Source organism: Austrofundulus limnaeus, unplaced genomic scaffold (genome assembly GCF_001266775.1).
Source record: "Austrofundulus limnaeus strain Quisiro unplaced genomic scaffold, Austrofundulus_limnaeus-1.0 Scaffold9, whole genome shotgun sequence".
In the NCBI taxonomy this organism is placed as follows: Eukaryota; Metazoa; Chordata; class Actinopteri; order Cyprinodontiformes; family Rivulidae; genus Austrofundulus; species Austrofundulus limnaeus.
Genome location: NW_013952411.1, coordinates 2,257,835 through 2,275,225, shown reverse-complemented (window position 1 = coordinate 2,275,225; position 17,391 = coordinate 2,257,835). Strand labels below are relative to the sequence as shown.

At 35.0% G+C, this 17,391-nt stretch overlaps 1 protein-coding gene across 1 annotated transcript in view; it reads right to left on the bottom strand.

Moving 5' to 3' along the window:
• grb14 (growth factor receptor-bound protein 14) overlaps window positions 1–17,391 on the bottom strand; it is a 25,056-nt gene that overhangs the window by 5,194 nt on the left and 2,471 nt on the right. Inside the window, exons 3-9 of the mRNA XM_014001498.1 lie at window positions 5,553–5,709; window positions 4,591–4,712; window positions 4,414–4,488; window positions 4,157–4,294; window positions 2,413–2,523; window positions 2,191–2,286; window positions 1,786–1,848 (exon numbers count right to left, since the gene is read on the bottom strand). Of these exons, the coding sequence (XP_013856952.1) occupies window positions 1,786–1,848; window positions 2,191–2,286; window positions 2,413–2,523; window positions 4,157–4,294; window positions 4,414–4,488; window positions 4,591–4,712; window positions 5,553–5,709 (762 nt within the window). The remainder of the gene's footprint in view (window positions 1–1,785; window positions 1,849–2,190; window positions 2,287–2,412; window positions 2,524–4,156; window positions 4,295–4,413; window positions 4,489–4,590; window positions 4,713–5,552; window positions 5,710–17,391) is intronic.

Below are 17,391 nucleotides of genomic sequence, written 5' to 3'. Positions count from 1 at the left end.
TATATATATTAGTGTGAAACTGTATTCTTCTCAGCTAAACCTGAGAACCACACACAAAAAAAATCAGCATTGCAGCTTTGCATCTGCTTGGTTCACACATCTTCCTAGCTTTCTAGCAAATCCTCTTGGCAAGCCTGTTGGGCTCATATGACCCCACAAAAGCAGAGAAGAGGAGATGAGCTGTCAAATGTGAGAGCAACTGATCACTGCGTATTTTTAGAAAGCTGCACGTTCACGAGCATGTTCATAACCATAAATAGATTTTGTTTGCCTTCTCAGGAGAGTCTGAAATTATTCTGGGACACACAACCTACAATAGCACATTAAAGATGCCTTCTTTGTCTTACAGAATTGTGTTACTTCTATCCTGTTTTAAAGTAGAAAGGTGTGTTTTGTAGTTATTGTACTTAAAAGTGACTGTTAGTGACTTTGCAACAGAAAAAAATACATATGAGTGCAAGGATTGTTGATTTAAAAAGGTAACATTTTAAAAATAAATCCTAAAGTCTGCAAGCACTTTTCACACATGAATGCTGGAGTTATTTGGGAAAATATGCTGACAATTTGGTCTGAACCTTTCCTGCAGTGGTTGTTCACACGTGTACTTCACAGCAGGAGATTTTCTGCTGAAGATGCTCTCACAGCGTGAAGCGTGAGGGAGACGAGCGACTGTCTGAACCACACAGGAGGTGAAGCACGTGGTGGAGAAACACAGTGGACATTTGTTTTGTAGCTTTTTTTTTACAGCACAATGATAAAATCAAAATAAGTTTTTGTTGTTAATAATATTGCTAAATATGTTTGAATGTATCCATAAAATAAGGAAGAAACATTCAAGTCAGATGAACGATAAATAAGTTCTTCCACACACCCACTTTTAGTAATAGCTAAAAAAAAAAGGTAGACAAAGTACTAGCTTAAATACGTTCATGGGATTGCAATGCCAATATTTTTTTGCCTTGCAACATTTTTTTGTCACTACAAAAGACGGTCCCTCCAGCCTCGTCTTACACTCATATCCTGCCAAAAAGTTTTTTTGATCTTGATTTTAGACTGATATACTAAGCAAGAGCAGAATGTGTTAGATTATTAATGTTGTTGCTGCACTTGTAGATTATTTCACTTAAATTTAAAAGATTCAGACTAGAATTTAATTTTTTTAAATTTTTTAGATAGCTACTTTTTCCAGTGCAGTCAGCAAAATAAGTAGAAATGTGTCACTAATATCTTCACAACCACTAATTCGTATGATCCTAAAACGTCAAAGTTTATTCTCAATTAGCAAATTAATACAGACATGATTGAATTTAGACAGACATGATATATTATGTTATATATATTGTATTTCATAATGCACCTGAGGTTTAAAGCATGTGCAGAATGTGTTAGATTTTTAATCATGTTAGACTGGAAATTTTCCTTATTTCAAGAAGTCTAACCAAGTGCAATTGTTTTATTCCATTGATGGGCTATTTCACTTAATTTAAATCTGAATCTTGTAAAATGTCTCAATAAGATTGATGAAGATGGTAAGATTTCTTTAAAAAAAGGAAAATGTCCAGGMGAACAAGATTAATAATCAAACACATTCTGCTTGTGGTTTCACAGTCTCGAAATACGATCAAAATACATTTTTTGCTGGATACAAATATAAAAGACTTGGTTAGATGGAAAATATTTGCAGTGTCATTGTGTAATCACTACCAAAAGATGTAGATAAAAGTTATGCATGGCCTCAGGTTTCCACATACATGTATAGGCAATTTTGAGATGCTTGCAGCTTACCATTGGTGAGGCTTTTTGCTTCTGGTGTGGCTGAATGAAATTTTGGAAAAGTTGCATCCCAAACTGAAACATCAGAAGGTCAATATTATACATTTAAACTTAAGCTTCTAACATGTTTGATAGTATATATGTATGTATATATATGTAAGTATATATGTATGTATATATATATGTATGTATGTATATATATATATATATATATATATATATATATATATATATATATATATATATATATACCATCCAGACAATGAACACATGCTGCTTCTGTCAAGTGTGGGAATGCTAATCCAGCATCACTCAATAGTTTCCCTTGACCTCTTTCCAAAGCTAAATCTGATTCTAGCACTGACTCAGCATTCCTCCTCTTAGATATCACTCAGAGTTATTCGTCGGCGAGCCAACCTTTAACAAGCGCATGGCTGTAATCCAGCAGGTCTTGGTCTGCTCATCATCTGCACACAGCAGCTTCAAGTCACGAGCTGAGCTGCACTTTGTAGACTGGGGTGAGGGGTTACAAGCAGACACAGACTTCAATATACGGACATGAATCCTAGCTCTGCTTCATTTGCAAAGTTTGTGTAGTTTTTTTATGATAGCAATCCCCTGTCAACAGTGTGAATTTACCTTAACACCGAAGGCAAACTCTGTGGGTGCGCCGTGTAGTTTTTTAGCTGATAAAACTGTGTAGACATCACTGTCGCTGAAATCGGCAAAGAATTGGAGATGCCTTGGTTCCTGTGTAACAAAAAAGAGGTTGGGATAAACCAAAAGTGGCAGAAGAGTTGTGAAGTTTAGCTGCAAATTTAGTGTATAAAGTGAAAACTAAATACTGTGTTAACCTAAAGAAGTGGTGCACAAACGTATTGTGAAAACCTCATGTTGGGTCAGCGTCCATGCCTGCCAGGCTTCAAAGAAATAGTTTGGATCTTTTGAAGTGGGGTTGGGGTTGTAGATATAGCTCTTTGAAGGGCTTCAGATTGGAGAAAAAGAGTTTAACTCTGACCAGATTGTTAGTTCCAGATGGATCAAAGACCAAAGGGATTACTGTCATCTTAAAAGAACTTCAGTTTCAGAAATGTCATAGCATTTCAGAAAAATACTATTATTTAAAATATTTAAATTCTTTAAAATTTTGCATCATACCATTATTATTGAAAATAACATTATGCTATTCTTACAGGAAGTGCCTCATGATTGCACTGATATATATGGCTGCAAAAAGGTTTAAAAATTACAAATGAATCATCATGAAATCTTTGAGAATGACTGATTCAAGAAGGCAATGATCCACCTCGGTCTGGGTTAGTTTAAGACTAGCCATTGGCTCATCAATCCAGTCAGAATTAAACTCTTTTTCTACAAAATGGAGTTTGTTCAAAGATATTATATTAAATTATATTATTACAACAAGTTTATTATTTGTTAAACGTGTTTTCACAAAACCCAAATTCAAAAGATCCACTTCAACTTTTGTCTCCTTGTGTGACTTACTTCTTGGTGAAAGAAAAAAAAGATTAAATAGAGAACAAAATTAAATATAATTTTATTTCAAAAGCTGATAAGAGCTATTTTTGGGCTGGAAATGATAAGGGAGGTAGTGGTAGCACATATTTAACACTGTGTGAATTTGTATTAAAATCAGAAAAAGTTATTACCTGGATAGTAAAATATATCAGCTCACTTACAGCAGCAGAGGTTGAGGCCAGCCTATTTGAATTTGAATTGTGCTTTTTAAAATTGAATGCATATTATCAGTCATTCTGGTTTTAGTTTAAACATTTAATGAAAAGAAGATAAGTACAGATTCAGACACACTGACAATAGATACATTGTGCTGATAAAACATTCTAAGAAAAAAAGTCAAAGACTCCCATTGTTCAGCGTTCATGTGACACATGGTTCCACTTCCTTATTTAAAGTAATGCTTCAGCCATTAATGTCTGCGCTGACTGAACAGCAATGTGTTTGACTAAGACACCAAATGAATAGTAAACATGCTGAACTAAAAGCGGGCGTAGCACTAAACCTACCGACCGCTTGACAACAAAAGGTCTACTGTTGTAGGAAATGAAAGCAGATGAAAAAGGGTTGTGCTGCCGTGGTTATAGTTCAGCAGTGGCTGAGGTTCTCACCTTGCTGCTATAGGAAAATCCAACTGTTCCTTTGCTCTTTATGTATGCAAAAACATAATGTAGTGGTTCTACAATTGTTTTTTGTTACTTAAGAGATGCTGCTTTCATTCTAAGCACAGTACATTTAAATCATTTACTGCAAGAAACAGACATAAGTGAGAGAAAAGAAAATATGGATCTTTTTTCTTTTTTTTATTTGCTAAGTATTCTGTGGAGGACTTATTTTAAGCACAAACCTTGGAAGTCCCCTTACTGGAGAAATAAAGCCCCGACCTCCGCAAAACAAAGTAGAACTTCCTCCAGGACTTCTTGCTTTGTTCTTTGGCGTGCAGAAACCCATGGATCTCTGGACAAGTGCTGGATTTGAGAAAAGTCTGCGTTGGGTCGAGAAAAAAAAAGTGTCCACAAGTATGTGTTTTCAGTACATTTTTTAAGAAAATCATTGGTGCTGAAAATATTTAAAAGTGTACAGTCAACAGAAAAAAAAGCTCACCTCAATAAGCTCAGAGTGAACCAGCGCTCCATTAGTTTCAGTGGATATAGAAACCATGTGATCTGGGAAAAATGCCTATGAGTTTGAAAGCAACATCTGACTTTAACATTTTAAACCTTTTTTTTTTTACATCTGGGAATGTGATTGTATCCTGTAAAATCTTCTTTCAAAACTCACCAGAGGTTTCTTGAAGAATTCATATTTAGCATAATTCTTCCTAAAACAGAGCCGACTGTCTGTGTCCATCCCTCCCCCTGATAGCACCTCCATGACATACTCATGATCTTCAATGGTTCTCTCTGAGGGAAACAAGGAGGGAAAAATAAACCAGGAGAAACTCAAACTGCACCTATAACTAATATCAGATGTAATATCAAAATAAACTCAAAAACACATGTTTATGTAAGTGACCTCATTAGCAACTGCAGTGTTTTATAGATAAAATGTAATTAAGTAAATTGTAAGTTGAATCATTAACCTTGTTTTTTTCTCTTATTGTTTTTTTAAGCCTCTGTAGCCCAACAGTTTGCAAAAATTATTTCCAGGATTTCATTTATTCTTTTTTTATTTTTACTTTTTATAAAGGTTACACATGCACAGACAGCCAAATGAAACATTTTTTAGTAATATTAGGGCAAAGTGACTATAAACAAATGTTCTAGTCAATGGTTCAGAAAAGGTAGAAAGCCCATATTTTAAATTCTACCACATATGTGAAATAATCTATGAACACAATTAGGAACCTTACATACATGCCCAGTGGCCACCTTGTTTATTGAATGAAGCTGCTTGTTTTATATATTACTATAATAGTGATCAAAATGTACAGCACTTGTGGCGTTTTAAAAAAGGAAATCGCTAACTTGAGTTTTAAAGCAGCTGGAGCAGAACTTTGTTTGACACCTCATGTAAATGAATGTTTGTTACGCTACTCCAGGTCAGAAAACACAAAACCCTTGAGTTGTTTCTAAAAGTATAAAAGTGCATAAAAATATTTAAAAAAATTGTTATTCTTTTCATTTATTCTTTTTTATTTGCATTAACTATACAATGAAACAACAGTGGAAGAAAACATATAGTTTAATAATTTGAGAAAAATCCCACCTGCAGGTTTAATTTTATTTTAAACCACATCATACCTATGCCCAGATGTGTGAGGTGTTCAATAAGAGTCCAGCTGTGGTCATCAATGCAGTGATTCTTTAAGACAAACAGCTGGCAGATGTCTCGGGCAGTGACGTCAGTGGGAACCTCGACAGCTTTGCTGATATTATTTTCATCATAAACTTTAATCACCTGCAACAGAAACATTTCGTCACATTTTAAACCATTCCTTAAGGCWCGACACTGAATGCAAGTGTATCAGATTATCATCAAACACATTAAGAAGTCTGTAACTTAGAGTTAAATATGCAAAGAATATTCAAAAATATAACTCGCACAGTTAAATACCAGACTTTTACTAAATATATCAACCCAAAAGAGGGAATTGTTTGGAGTCACGATGATGCAAGGGCAACCTTTATGTAAGAATACAAACATATGAATCAGCACAGCAGGCCCCTGCTGAAAATCACTGAATCTCCTCGACTCCTGTGTTCCTCTGTGAAACAATAAAGGTAAAAGGAGCTGTGTGACAAAGCTGCTTATTAGTGCCACACACAGAAAAAAAAAAAACCTCTCCATACACACACACACACACACAATAAAGGTAAAAGGAGCTGTGTGACAAAGCTGCTTATTAGTGCCACACACAGAAAAAAAAAAAACCTCTCCTGACTTCAGACATCTGCATCTTTAGGGCACCCTACCGAATCACCTGCCTGTTTTCCCCACCGCTGAGGGTCAAAAAGCCAGAAATCACTCAGCTCATTAAATAGCAGAGGTGGACAAAAAGCTTCACATGGTTCCAACCCCCTTCTGTTCACATTCATTCACACCTATGGCGGGCAGATTTGTTTTGTTTTAAAATAAAATAAAAAGCCCTGGGATTGCACAGAAAGCAATTATGAATGTGCCGGTTAAATGTAATGTTTGCTGCAGCAACTCAATCTAAAGTTGTCAGAGTCTGCTATAGTAGGAGGGGAGGTTCATTTAATTTTAAAGTTTTTTTTTATTATTATGGGAGTCAGACTCCTTCAGGCTGGCCTGGAAGAGTCTGACTTTTGTGGAGGGAAAAGAAACCTGAGCTTTTCACCAGGAGTTTCACCCCTGAGGGGTCATTAAGAAATGGACGCTTCAGGCGATGACATCACTTCTTCATGTAGATGCCTAAGAGATTAATCAGCCCAAATGAAGTCTTGTAGGAGACAAACATTTCTGGACTTCAAAGTAGTCAAACTAATGAATGTAGCAGCGCTGCAGCTTCAGCTTCTGGGATGAACATTTTTCAAAAATGTAAACAAGCTGAAACAATGCATGATGTCTGCTGACATTTTAGGCCAGATTATTAAACAATGACCAAGTTTTGATGAGATGGAATAACAATATAGGTGTTTTGGTCAAACCTTGTAAATTCTTTGCACAACTTTATTCAAATTTGTGAGATCTCACTAAATCTGTTCGTGCTGTGTCGTGGGTGACTTATTTCATCAAAGTTTAGCTCAATATCTGTAAACTGACTGAATTAAAGCCATTTTTTGGTGGTAAAAACAAGTATAATAATTGGCAGATTTCAAGAGCAGTTGACTGAAATACACACCTACAAAACGGCACATCTGTTTACAGCATCGACTGCAGTTTATTGGGCTTCAGCAAACAAACTCATATGGTTTCACTCCAAAGGATAAAAAATAACGAGTGCATATTGTTTGTTTATTGGTAAACTTTCCAATGTGGAGCCAGGTGTGATAAGCTGTTGTGTGAGCCAACAATGCCTTTATCAGTCCGCACTGAGCTGCATTCATTAGCAGCAACATTGATTCAAATAAGCACATGGCTGTATTTGTAACTGCACTCAAATATCTGATAAAGTACTATTATTGAGCTGCAGCACAAAGTATATTTGATAATACACATCTGGCTGCATTCTGCCTTAAACTATGAGACACTGGTCATCGTTTTTCATGGGAAATGGATGGTTCTAGTGTTGTTTCATTTTGTGCAACAAAACTAAGTGAAGTCAAATTGTAAAAACAATAGATTGTGTTGTTACTGACAGTTTATTTAATCAACAGCACTAGCATCTGTATCTGTATCATAGCTCCAGTGTGCACAAAGGCTCAAAAATGTATCGTTAGAATTTTAATTTTGAGTATTTATCTATCTTTTAGTAAACATATGGGGCTGTATAAAGGTTTTACTAGTCAGAAGCCCATACTTGAGTTTCTCAGCCTTTATCAAAAGAAGTGATCATATTTTTTATCAAAGTAAAACTCAATCTAACTCTGTTGAAAGATATGTCTTTAAGGTTAAATATAAGCAAYAGTTTCACAATACGTGTTTAGGTTCCACACAGAAATTGTGAAAGTATGTGAGAATTACTTGCAAAAAGGTTTCTGCAAGAAAAAAAAAGCAAAAATCTTTTCCAGCATTCTGGTAAACAGACTTTGTATTTAAACTCTGTGCCTTAAAAAAGAAGAAGAGTGATTATAGTTTATCAGGTGTTTAGTGTTTTTTTTCTCTGTTTTCAAGTGACTTTTTTATTTTTCTTATATCCRAATGTTTAAAGCAGATATTCTTAACCTATGGGCCGTGGCCCAGTTGTGGGCCTCAAAAGAACAACAGTTTTTAACTTTGGGCCGCAGAGGGCAGTGGGACCCCATTGATTTTGAATAAGGTGCAATATACTTTCTCATCACTAGGAACAGTAGTGCGACACTCATATGTTTAACAACCTTTTTAATATGTAGAAGAAGAAACTTAGATACCTGCAGAAAATGGAAACTTATTTTAAATGAAAAGTAGAAGCAAAAATGAAGGTAACCCATCACAAAAGGCCAAAGTTTGTCACTAATATGAAGTACAGCTTCTGTTTTTATCATGCAGTATTTTAAAAGTTCAAAACATTATCAAATATAGTTACAACTATATTTTAATTTGCACTTTATCAAATTATTTTTGTAGTTCAATTTTAAATATTTTAATGTATTTTAAAGAAACTTTAAACTTGTCAAAAAGCTGTAGTTACTGTTGTTTGTCACTAATATGAGCAGCAGCTTCTGTTTCTACCACGCAAAAGTTTAAAAGGGCTTTATTTTCACTTGTACTTTATCAAAATCAGTTTTACAGTTTTTTGTATTTCAAACATTTAATCATTTTTAATTTATTTATCTTATGCCCACAATTTTATTTATTGAATTTTCTATTTTTGTTATCTATGTTAAAAAATATATATTTTTGTGTCGATAACCCTGAGTGGTCTGTTGACTGACCTTTGTAATTGTTCAAATAATTGTTATGGGCAGGTTACAATATAAAAAATTGTCATAATCTTGTCTTTTGATTATTTGATAAAAGTTTTACTTTTAAAATGTAAGTGTATTTATTTTAGTTATAATGTAAATACAATAAAAATTAAACCAAGATTTAGAATAATTATCATTTTGATCCATACATTGGTAATGTCTGACTGGGCCTCGTGCCACTTTATGTTCAATAAATTGGGCCCCGAGGTCAAAAAGGTTAAGAATCCCTGGTTTAAAGTATGTTAAAAATATCTAAACGCTCATGGTTGGGGACTTAACTAGCAGGCTTTCCACTGGCAGATGACCGCTTCATCATCTGAGCTACTTGCTCAGAAATATGTGCTGAACTGATGTTAACTAGTCACTCACAGTGCTTCATGACCAAGGTCTGTCAGAACAAAGTATAAACAAAAGTCATGTTCATTTGATGCCAGAATGTGCTGATCAAAAGAAGTACAGTATCTCAGAGAGGTGAGGGGTGAGGCACAGAGTGAAAACCAGCAGTACGTTACGTACCGTAAAGCCAGTCTGACAAGGCAGAGCATACCCAGATCCTTACGACGCAACACTAAATATAGTCTCATTGAACACAACCTCCTCTATTAGACTTTCTTATCTCAAGGGCAGTACAGTGTGTGCCATTTTGCCAATTAGCCTCCTAAGGTTGAACCTTGAAGTGCACTCCCACAACCATGGTTCTTTCACTTGAGCGGTAGTGGTGAGGAGTTGGCCTCCAGCCTTGACTAAGAAAACTCGCAGAAAAGTCCTCCCAGTTCTCTGCTGTCAAAACACAGAAAAGGAAAAAAAAAACTGACGGTTTTTAGATCCCTTACTTTTTTTTATGGGGCAGACCAGGTGAGACTCCTATACCAGCCAGCTGCTAACTGCTAACACCTGTTCATAGTTACTGGAAAGTAACAGACAAAACTGTGCAGCAGGAAATACATTACAGCAAACAAATGTCATAAAACAATAGTGATAAAAGATGTGTTTCATTAAACAGATTTTTTTTATATGTTACCTGTTGTATGTGACTTTTTGAATGGCTTCATTATAGAGAAATTAARTTTATTATTTTATAAACAAGCAAAGCAGGGTCAAAACATCAAATAGATTGCTGCTCCCATGTTATAGCAGTTCATGCAAATACAAATTTATAAACCTAATGGTTGCTAAAATTTATAAATACACATAAACTATGACAGGTCACAAGCAAAGAAACATGATGTTTATTGTAAAAGTGAGAATAATGTAAAGGTTTGCACAAAAGTTCAAACATTCTAAAGGTTTTGATATAAGATTTTTTTTTAATATGACACCAATCCACTTTGGGTTTAGGTCTGCTCAGACTAGTTGTGAGTTCATCAGTCTATTCAGAGTTAAACTCTTAATTATTCAAAGAGATACACTATCTACAACAGGTAAGATGTCAATTGTTGATTCTTTTTTTTCCCCACAGAACCCCACTTTAACAAGTCTGAATTATAAATTTAAAATAACAGAGGCGTGTATAAAGTATTTAAGATAAAAAACAAGACAAAGTTAAAATATCTTAACAGAAAATAATTTTGGTAAAACTTTATTTCAGTGATAAATGAAAGTCATAAAACTGCACACAATAATTGGGGAAATAAAAGTAAAATACTTTGAATTCTGGGTTACTTCCCTTCATGGGATCAATAAAGTATCATTCATTCATTCATTCATTCATTCATTCATTCATTCATTCATTCATTCATTCATTCATTCATTTGTACTTTTTTAGATACATATATTTTTTATTGGGGGCAGATGTTAAAAGATTTTATTCTTCTTTCTGCTCCTTTTCATTTGCCTATGTTGTTATTGTGTTTTTGACACAACGATGTTGTATTATTTGTTTGTTTCTATTATTATTTGTTTGTTTGTTTCTATTATCATTTGAATGTTGAATGAAATAAAGCATTAATTTTTTTTACACACACTACAAGAAATGAAGTGTTGAACTGACTTAACCAAACTGGTTCCACTAAACAGAGTTCAGTAAATCGAGCAATTTAACACTTAGTTACATGTTACAAATTAAATATGACCAGAACTCATCATAAAAAGAATTGTTTAAGGAAATGTGTAAATTGCTCAACTCAGTTTAGTGGAAGCAAAGAAATAAATGTGTCATATCTATGTTTCGAATGTGACAAAATAAAATTAAAATTTAAAATAAAAAATACATGAAATAAAATTACAAATTCTCAATATGAAATTACTTGTTTACTCTATCAAAGTAAATGTACTTAATATACACCAAAAATAGTAAGCAAAGTAGGCACAAATTTTTTGGCTATTTTATAAATTAATGTCTTATTTCAGAAAATTTTCAATGGTTTTATAACAAGTATGTATTGAGAATGTTATTAGATTGAAAGCTGTAGTCCTAAAGAAGTGTTAGGGTTTAAGTTAAAATAAGTGAGGCTGCAGGCCATAACAAGAAAGTGAACAAAGTAATTTGTCCAGTGAAACTGGAGCATATTGCTGGACTTAGTAGATTAGAGTTTTACATTTCGTTTTGCTTCACTGTTTCTGAGCACTAGAAATAAAGTAATAYACTTCACAAAAGACAACATTGTAAGTTATTTAACAATCTTGTGGGATTTTCCTGCTTTTCTTAAACTTAAACTCCTCACTGCAGATATTGTATATACAGTATCTATCTCCATGCTCTGTAAGACGAAGCAAAATTCTAACACTATAGTGAAATCAGTTGAAAATAAAAGTATTACTGWTAAAAAAAGACTGAACATGGATATACACCTCATTTAACAGCAAAAAAGCAGCTGTTTACTTTTACAATAAAAAAAATCAAATTACTCTATTATCACAGTACATACATACTCTATTGCAGAGAAACTCACAATTGGCTCTTACCCGCTTCTGCAGACAGAGAGGTGTGATGGCAGGCAAGGTAACTCTTCTGGCATGGAAATTCATGCTTTTGCCTTACATGTGTATTCAGCTACGAGCTCAGCGTCCATCCATACAGTATCAAAATGTTAAGTTTAAAGTACAGTTTATAGTTTTAGCGTAATAAAAACWAAGTCAAATAGTTRAACTGATCAAAGACAAGTGTCTCTCTACATATTAATCTTACTGTATCCTATAGAAAAGCCTGTCTCGTGAACTCCCTCCCATTGAATGTGTGAGAAAATAAATTGTGTTTCCTCCCCACAACACAGACTCCTCCTTTTTCCTTGAAAATGTTAAACCTCTTTTCCTTTTTCTTTTTCCTTTTTTTTTTATAAAAAGGAAGTTCTAATAAACCAAACAAGATAAAAAGTGTTTCTCATGGCGACACTGCAGGAGAGCCTTAATGAGTTTGAATAAAAGTTAAAATGTGATGATGTAAAAGCTCCACMAGATTTCACAAGCATCAGTATGGTTTTGGTGACTTTGTCTCCAGACAAGATACGKTTCACAAAACAAACAGTACATGAAATATTTTCTACTATGCGTTATAACTCAAATATTTACAAAAAAAATACACTGGAAAAACATTAAAGCCATTCAACTTACAGCAACTTCAGGTAGTTTACCTATTTTTAAAAATTTTTTTTCAAATGTGTTTTTTCATTGAATTGTTGACACTTGTTTTGTAGAAGCAGCAACAAGATTTGAATATCAGACACTTTTTAAAAATGCTCAGACACATTTTTCAGCACACAGTATATTTATAAAACATTTTTAGAAATGTTACATGCACTTTATTTTCTTTTTCCTGGTGTCAGTGTGATCTGAATATGTAATGCATGTGTTAACATTGCACTTTTGCACTGTATTATGTAACTTTTATTGACTTAATTTATATAAGCACACAGTCTATAAATATCCTGCAAATTTGGTATTGTCTGTTGCCAACCTGAAAACAACTATCAATTTGTGAAATCCTGTCATACTGCCCTAATCTCTGCTCTTCTTTCTGTTTTTACTGATGTACAAATTTCCAGCCTTTTAGGAAATACAGTTCAAAAAAAACTTTTTAATCTTCTACATTGTGTTGTTCTTAATTGTTACAACTTTTTGTTCTGCCAGTGTGCAGCTTCAGTGAAGGAAGTTTGTCTCCCAGTCAAAAGGGAGGGGTTCAGTCTCACAGTCTCCAAGTGTCCTTGAGCAAAATACTGGATTTTATTTATTTAATTTATCACTAAAAGCATTGTGACTGTTCGTGAGTGGGTGAATGAAACAATATCTGTCTATCTATCAACCCATCTATTTATCTACCCATCTGCCTAAAAAAATCATAAAAATTGATGACCTAAACAAACTGCTGTATTTCTACTTGGCTTCTATATTATATTACACTTTTGTGTAGTCTAATTTATAATTTCACAAGGATAAAATCAAAAAAATTGAATAATTTATATCTTTAAAGTGTACTTGTTAATAATCAGAAAATAACATTTCAAAATGTGTATGTTCCATGTTTCAACAATGGTTGCACACATCATATTWGCCATAAGTTTGCAGAGCTGAATCTGGATCACAACTGTGCTCCCACTGCACTCATGAGAACAGACGGGCCGAGGGAAGCCTCCCACAACAGGCTTCAATCTTTATCTGGAAACATAGCACACTGATTTGTGAAAGCACAGACAAGTAGACGCTGCTAGCTATCACCCAACTAAAATGAATAGGAATTAATGGAGCCAGAACGATAACAGAGTCTCCACAGCTCCCATAACAAAGCTACCACCAGACACATTGTCCTTGACCATAGCAGATTCAATCAGGACCCCCTAACTTCATCAGAGGAAGACAGCAACCAGAGATGCAGTGGAATGTACCTAAAAAAATAAATTATAGAAATACCATGACCACCGACCATTACAGGAGGATCTGATGGTTTTATTAAACTGACATTTTTTTTGTTTTTGTTTTATTAAAGGACAAAGAAAAAATTCTTATTACAATGATTTACCTTTGATCACTGATGAAACATTTATTTTTTAATTAACGTAAGGAATGCTCTGTTCCAGTGATGACAAATAACTCTACGAGATTTGTGACTAAATATTTTGCTAAGTGTCGTCATGTTTGAGGTATTCATTTATTAAGATCAGTGACTCTTGTTAGTTATTGCATACCTTATTTATTGTCACACCTGCCCTGAATTTGTGATTAGCACATCTGCCCCTCATGTTCATCATTATCCAACACTTTACAGCTTTAGCTTTCTTTGAAGCAGTGTCAGATCCTTGTGTTGTCATGGTTTACTGCTGCAGACCTATGGTTACTAAGTGCATAAAATGTATCATTTGCAGCTGCACAAAATATTTACTGTAGATCTTGCATGTCTGAAACAGATAAGGCCACAGAGTTGGTTCACTACAGCGGGTAAAATAATTTTGAACATGTCACCATTTTTCTCAGTAAATATATTACTAGAGGYGCTAATGACATGAAATTTTCACCAGWTGTTGGTAACAACCCAAGTGATCCATATATACAAAGAAATAAACCATAAATGTCCAGAAATGAAGTTATTTGTAATAATGTGGAATGGCACAGGGAAAAAGTATTGAACACACTTACTGAAATTTATCTAATACTTTGTACAAAAGCCTTTGTTGTCAATGACAGCTTCAAGACGCCTCCTGTATGGAGAAACTAGTGGCATGCATTGCTCAGGTGTGATTTTGGCCCATTCTTCCACATAAACAGTCTTCAAATCTTGAAGGTTTCGTGGACCTCTTCTATGAACTCTGATATTTAATTCTTTCCATAGATTTTCTGTTGGATTCAGGTCAGGTGATTGGCTGGGCCATTCCAGCAGCTTTAGTTTCTTTCTCTGAAACCAACTGAGAGTTTCCTTGGCTTTGTGTTTGGGCTCATTGTCTTGCTGAAATGTCCAGCCACGTTTCATCTTCATCATCCTGGTAGATGGAAGCAGATTTTTATCAAGAATGTCTCTGTACATTTTTCCATTCATCCTTCCTTCAATTATTTGAAGTTTGCCAGGACCATATGCTGAAAAACAGCCCCACACCATGAAGTTCCCACCTCCAAACTTCACTGTTGGTAWGGTGTTTTTGGGCTGATGTGCAGTGCCATTTGACCTCCAAACATGATGTGTATTCTGGCATCCAAACAGTTCAATTTTGGTCTCATCTGACCAGAATATATTCTCCCAGTATTACACAGGCTTGTYTAAATGTTGTGCAGCAAACWTTAAAGGAGCTTCAACATGCTGTTTCTTCAGCAGTGGAGTCTTGCATGGTGAGCGTGCATACAGGCCATGGTGGTTCAGTGCRTTACTTATTGTTTTCTTTGAAACAATCGTACCTGCTAATTCCAGGTCTTTCTGAAGCTCTCCACAAGTGGTCCTTGGCTCTTGGACAACTCTTCTGATAATTCTTTTCACTCCTCTGTCAGAAATCTTGTGAGGAGCACCTGGTCGTGGTCGGTTTATGGTGAAATAATGTTCTTTCCACTTCTGAATTATGGCCCCAACAGTGCTCACTGGAACCTTCAGAAGTTTAGACATTCTTCTGTAACCGATGCCATCATTATGCTTTGCAACAATAAGGTTGTGAAGGTCTTGAGATAGCTCTTTAATTTTACTCATCATCAGATGTTTCTTGTGTGATACCTGGCCATCATTTGGGACTGAACCAGCTGATATTAACTTGCACTGACAAGGGGCAGGCTTGCTTTCTAATTACTGAGAGAGTTCAGCTGGTGTCTTGGCTTTCCATGCCTTTTTACACCTCCCTTTCTTCATGTGTTCAATACTTTTTCCCTGTGCCATTCCACATTATTACAAATAACTTCATTTCTGGACATTTATGGTTTGATTTCTTTGTATGTATGGATCACTTGGGTTGTTACCGACATCTGGTGAAAATTTCATGTCATTAGCACCTCTAGTGATATATTTACTGAGAAAAATGATGGTATGTTCAATACTTACAGTATTTTACCTGCTGTATACACACCAGCATGATCAAATTTAGTTTCTTTCTCATATAATGCAAAACTGTTGACTTTGTGGTTTTAATACAAAGCACTGAAAAGATCTCAACCAAGAAAAAAGACACTTGGGAAGACTGGTTGGCACTTTTCCATTATAGAAAAGATCAAGATAGTGGGTGAGAGGATGAGTGCTGCAGATTTGGAACAATGATGTCATTGGTTTCTTAAGTGCCTGTGGAAAGAGGCCATATGTGCTACTGGGACTGTAACATGAACACAGCTGCTCAGACTGACATGATGCCTTTTGTCTTGGTGAAAATAAGTGAGATGATATCAAACCCACAAGGGTCTCACCAGCAAAATACATGAGGTTGACWCAACGATCTCCTACAAGTGCTTGTTTTTGACTGTGGTCAGCTGGAAAACATTTACCCCTTTATTTAAAACGTGTTCTTAAAAATTCCTAATCTCAGTAAATAAAACAAGGCCGCTTTTTTTTATTTCATCAGACATTAAACAGAGACCAGCAGAGGAGGGAGGGGGCAGGGAGGCTCTCGACATGCTGGAYGTGTGTCGAGAACTTCAAGAGCAATTCTGACTGKTATCTGACCTCAAAATGCACAAGCGTCCAACTTGAAGCATTGGACGCGATTTTGACGCTGAAATCACGTTTGGTGTGAACGCAGCATTAAAGTAGGCTAACTCCTGTACAATGGTGAGCATGAGAATTTGCTAATAAACCAGCAGGCACAACAGTGGCTTTTGTGATGGAAGTAAAAAAGTATTATCTGTTACCTTTTTATTAAAGAAAAAAAAATCATGTCCCTTTGAGGGTTCCATACAATTGTTTTACTGCAGTAAYGGATTATTTCACTTAATTTGAGAAGATTCAGACTGTATAATCGAATTTTGTGTACTTTGAGTGGAGACACTATTCATTTTCCAAGAATCAAACCAAATTGCTACAGTGCACACAAAGATACAGATTCTTCTGTTAATTTATATTTTCTGCAATGAACAATGGAAGCTTACACTGTGCAACTTTTTTGAATGTCTTTTTCTTGTCAAGAGTCTAACACCCCTGATAGCTGCTGGTAAGAGCAGAACGCTGTGCTTACACTGTTAGCTGCTCGCTGTTGTGCAAATGTAAAGACAAAAATACACAGACACAACTAAAAATACCAAAAACATCAAATAAACTCGGTCCTAAAATTCAGAAACTTACTGTACATCGAAGAAATATTTTGTTGTTGAAAAACATAACTGGTTAAACAATCCTGGAACAATGTAGCAGAAAATAAAAACAGCTGTGATGCATGTGACTTTTAAAATAACTTTTTTCTGGTCTCTTATTGTCCCATTTAAAAGTGTTTTCTTCAAATGTTGCAGGGGCTATAGCAGTGTGGAACAGTAATGAACCAAACAGCACTGTTCTTATCTTTGACACAATACTGATTTTATCAATACATCAGTAATTGACAGAAACTTACACAGATAAAGAACACAAAAAATATGTGTGAGTGTATATATATATATACACTCACCGGCCACTTTATTAGGTACACTGCGCCAGTAACGGGTTGGACCCCCTTTTGCCTTCAGAACTGCCTCAATTCTTCGTGGCATA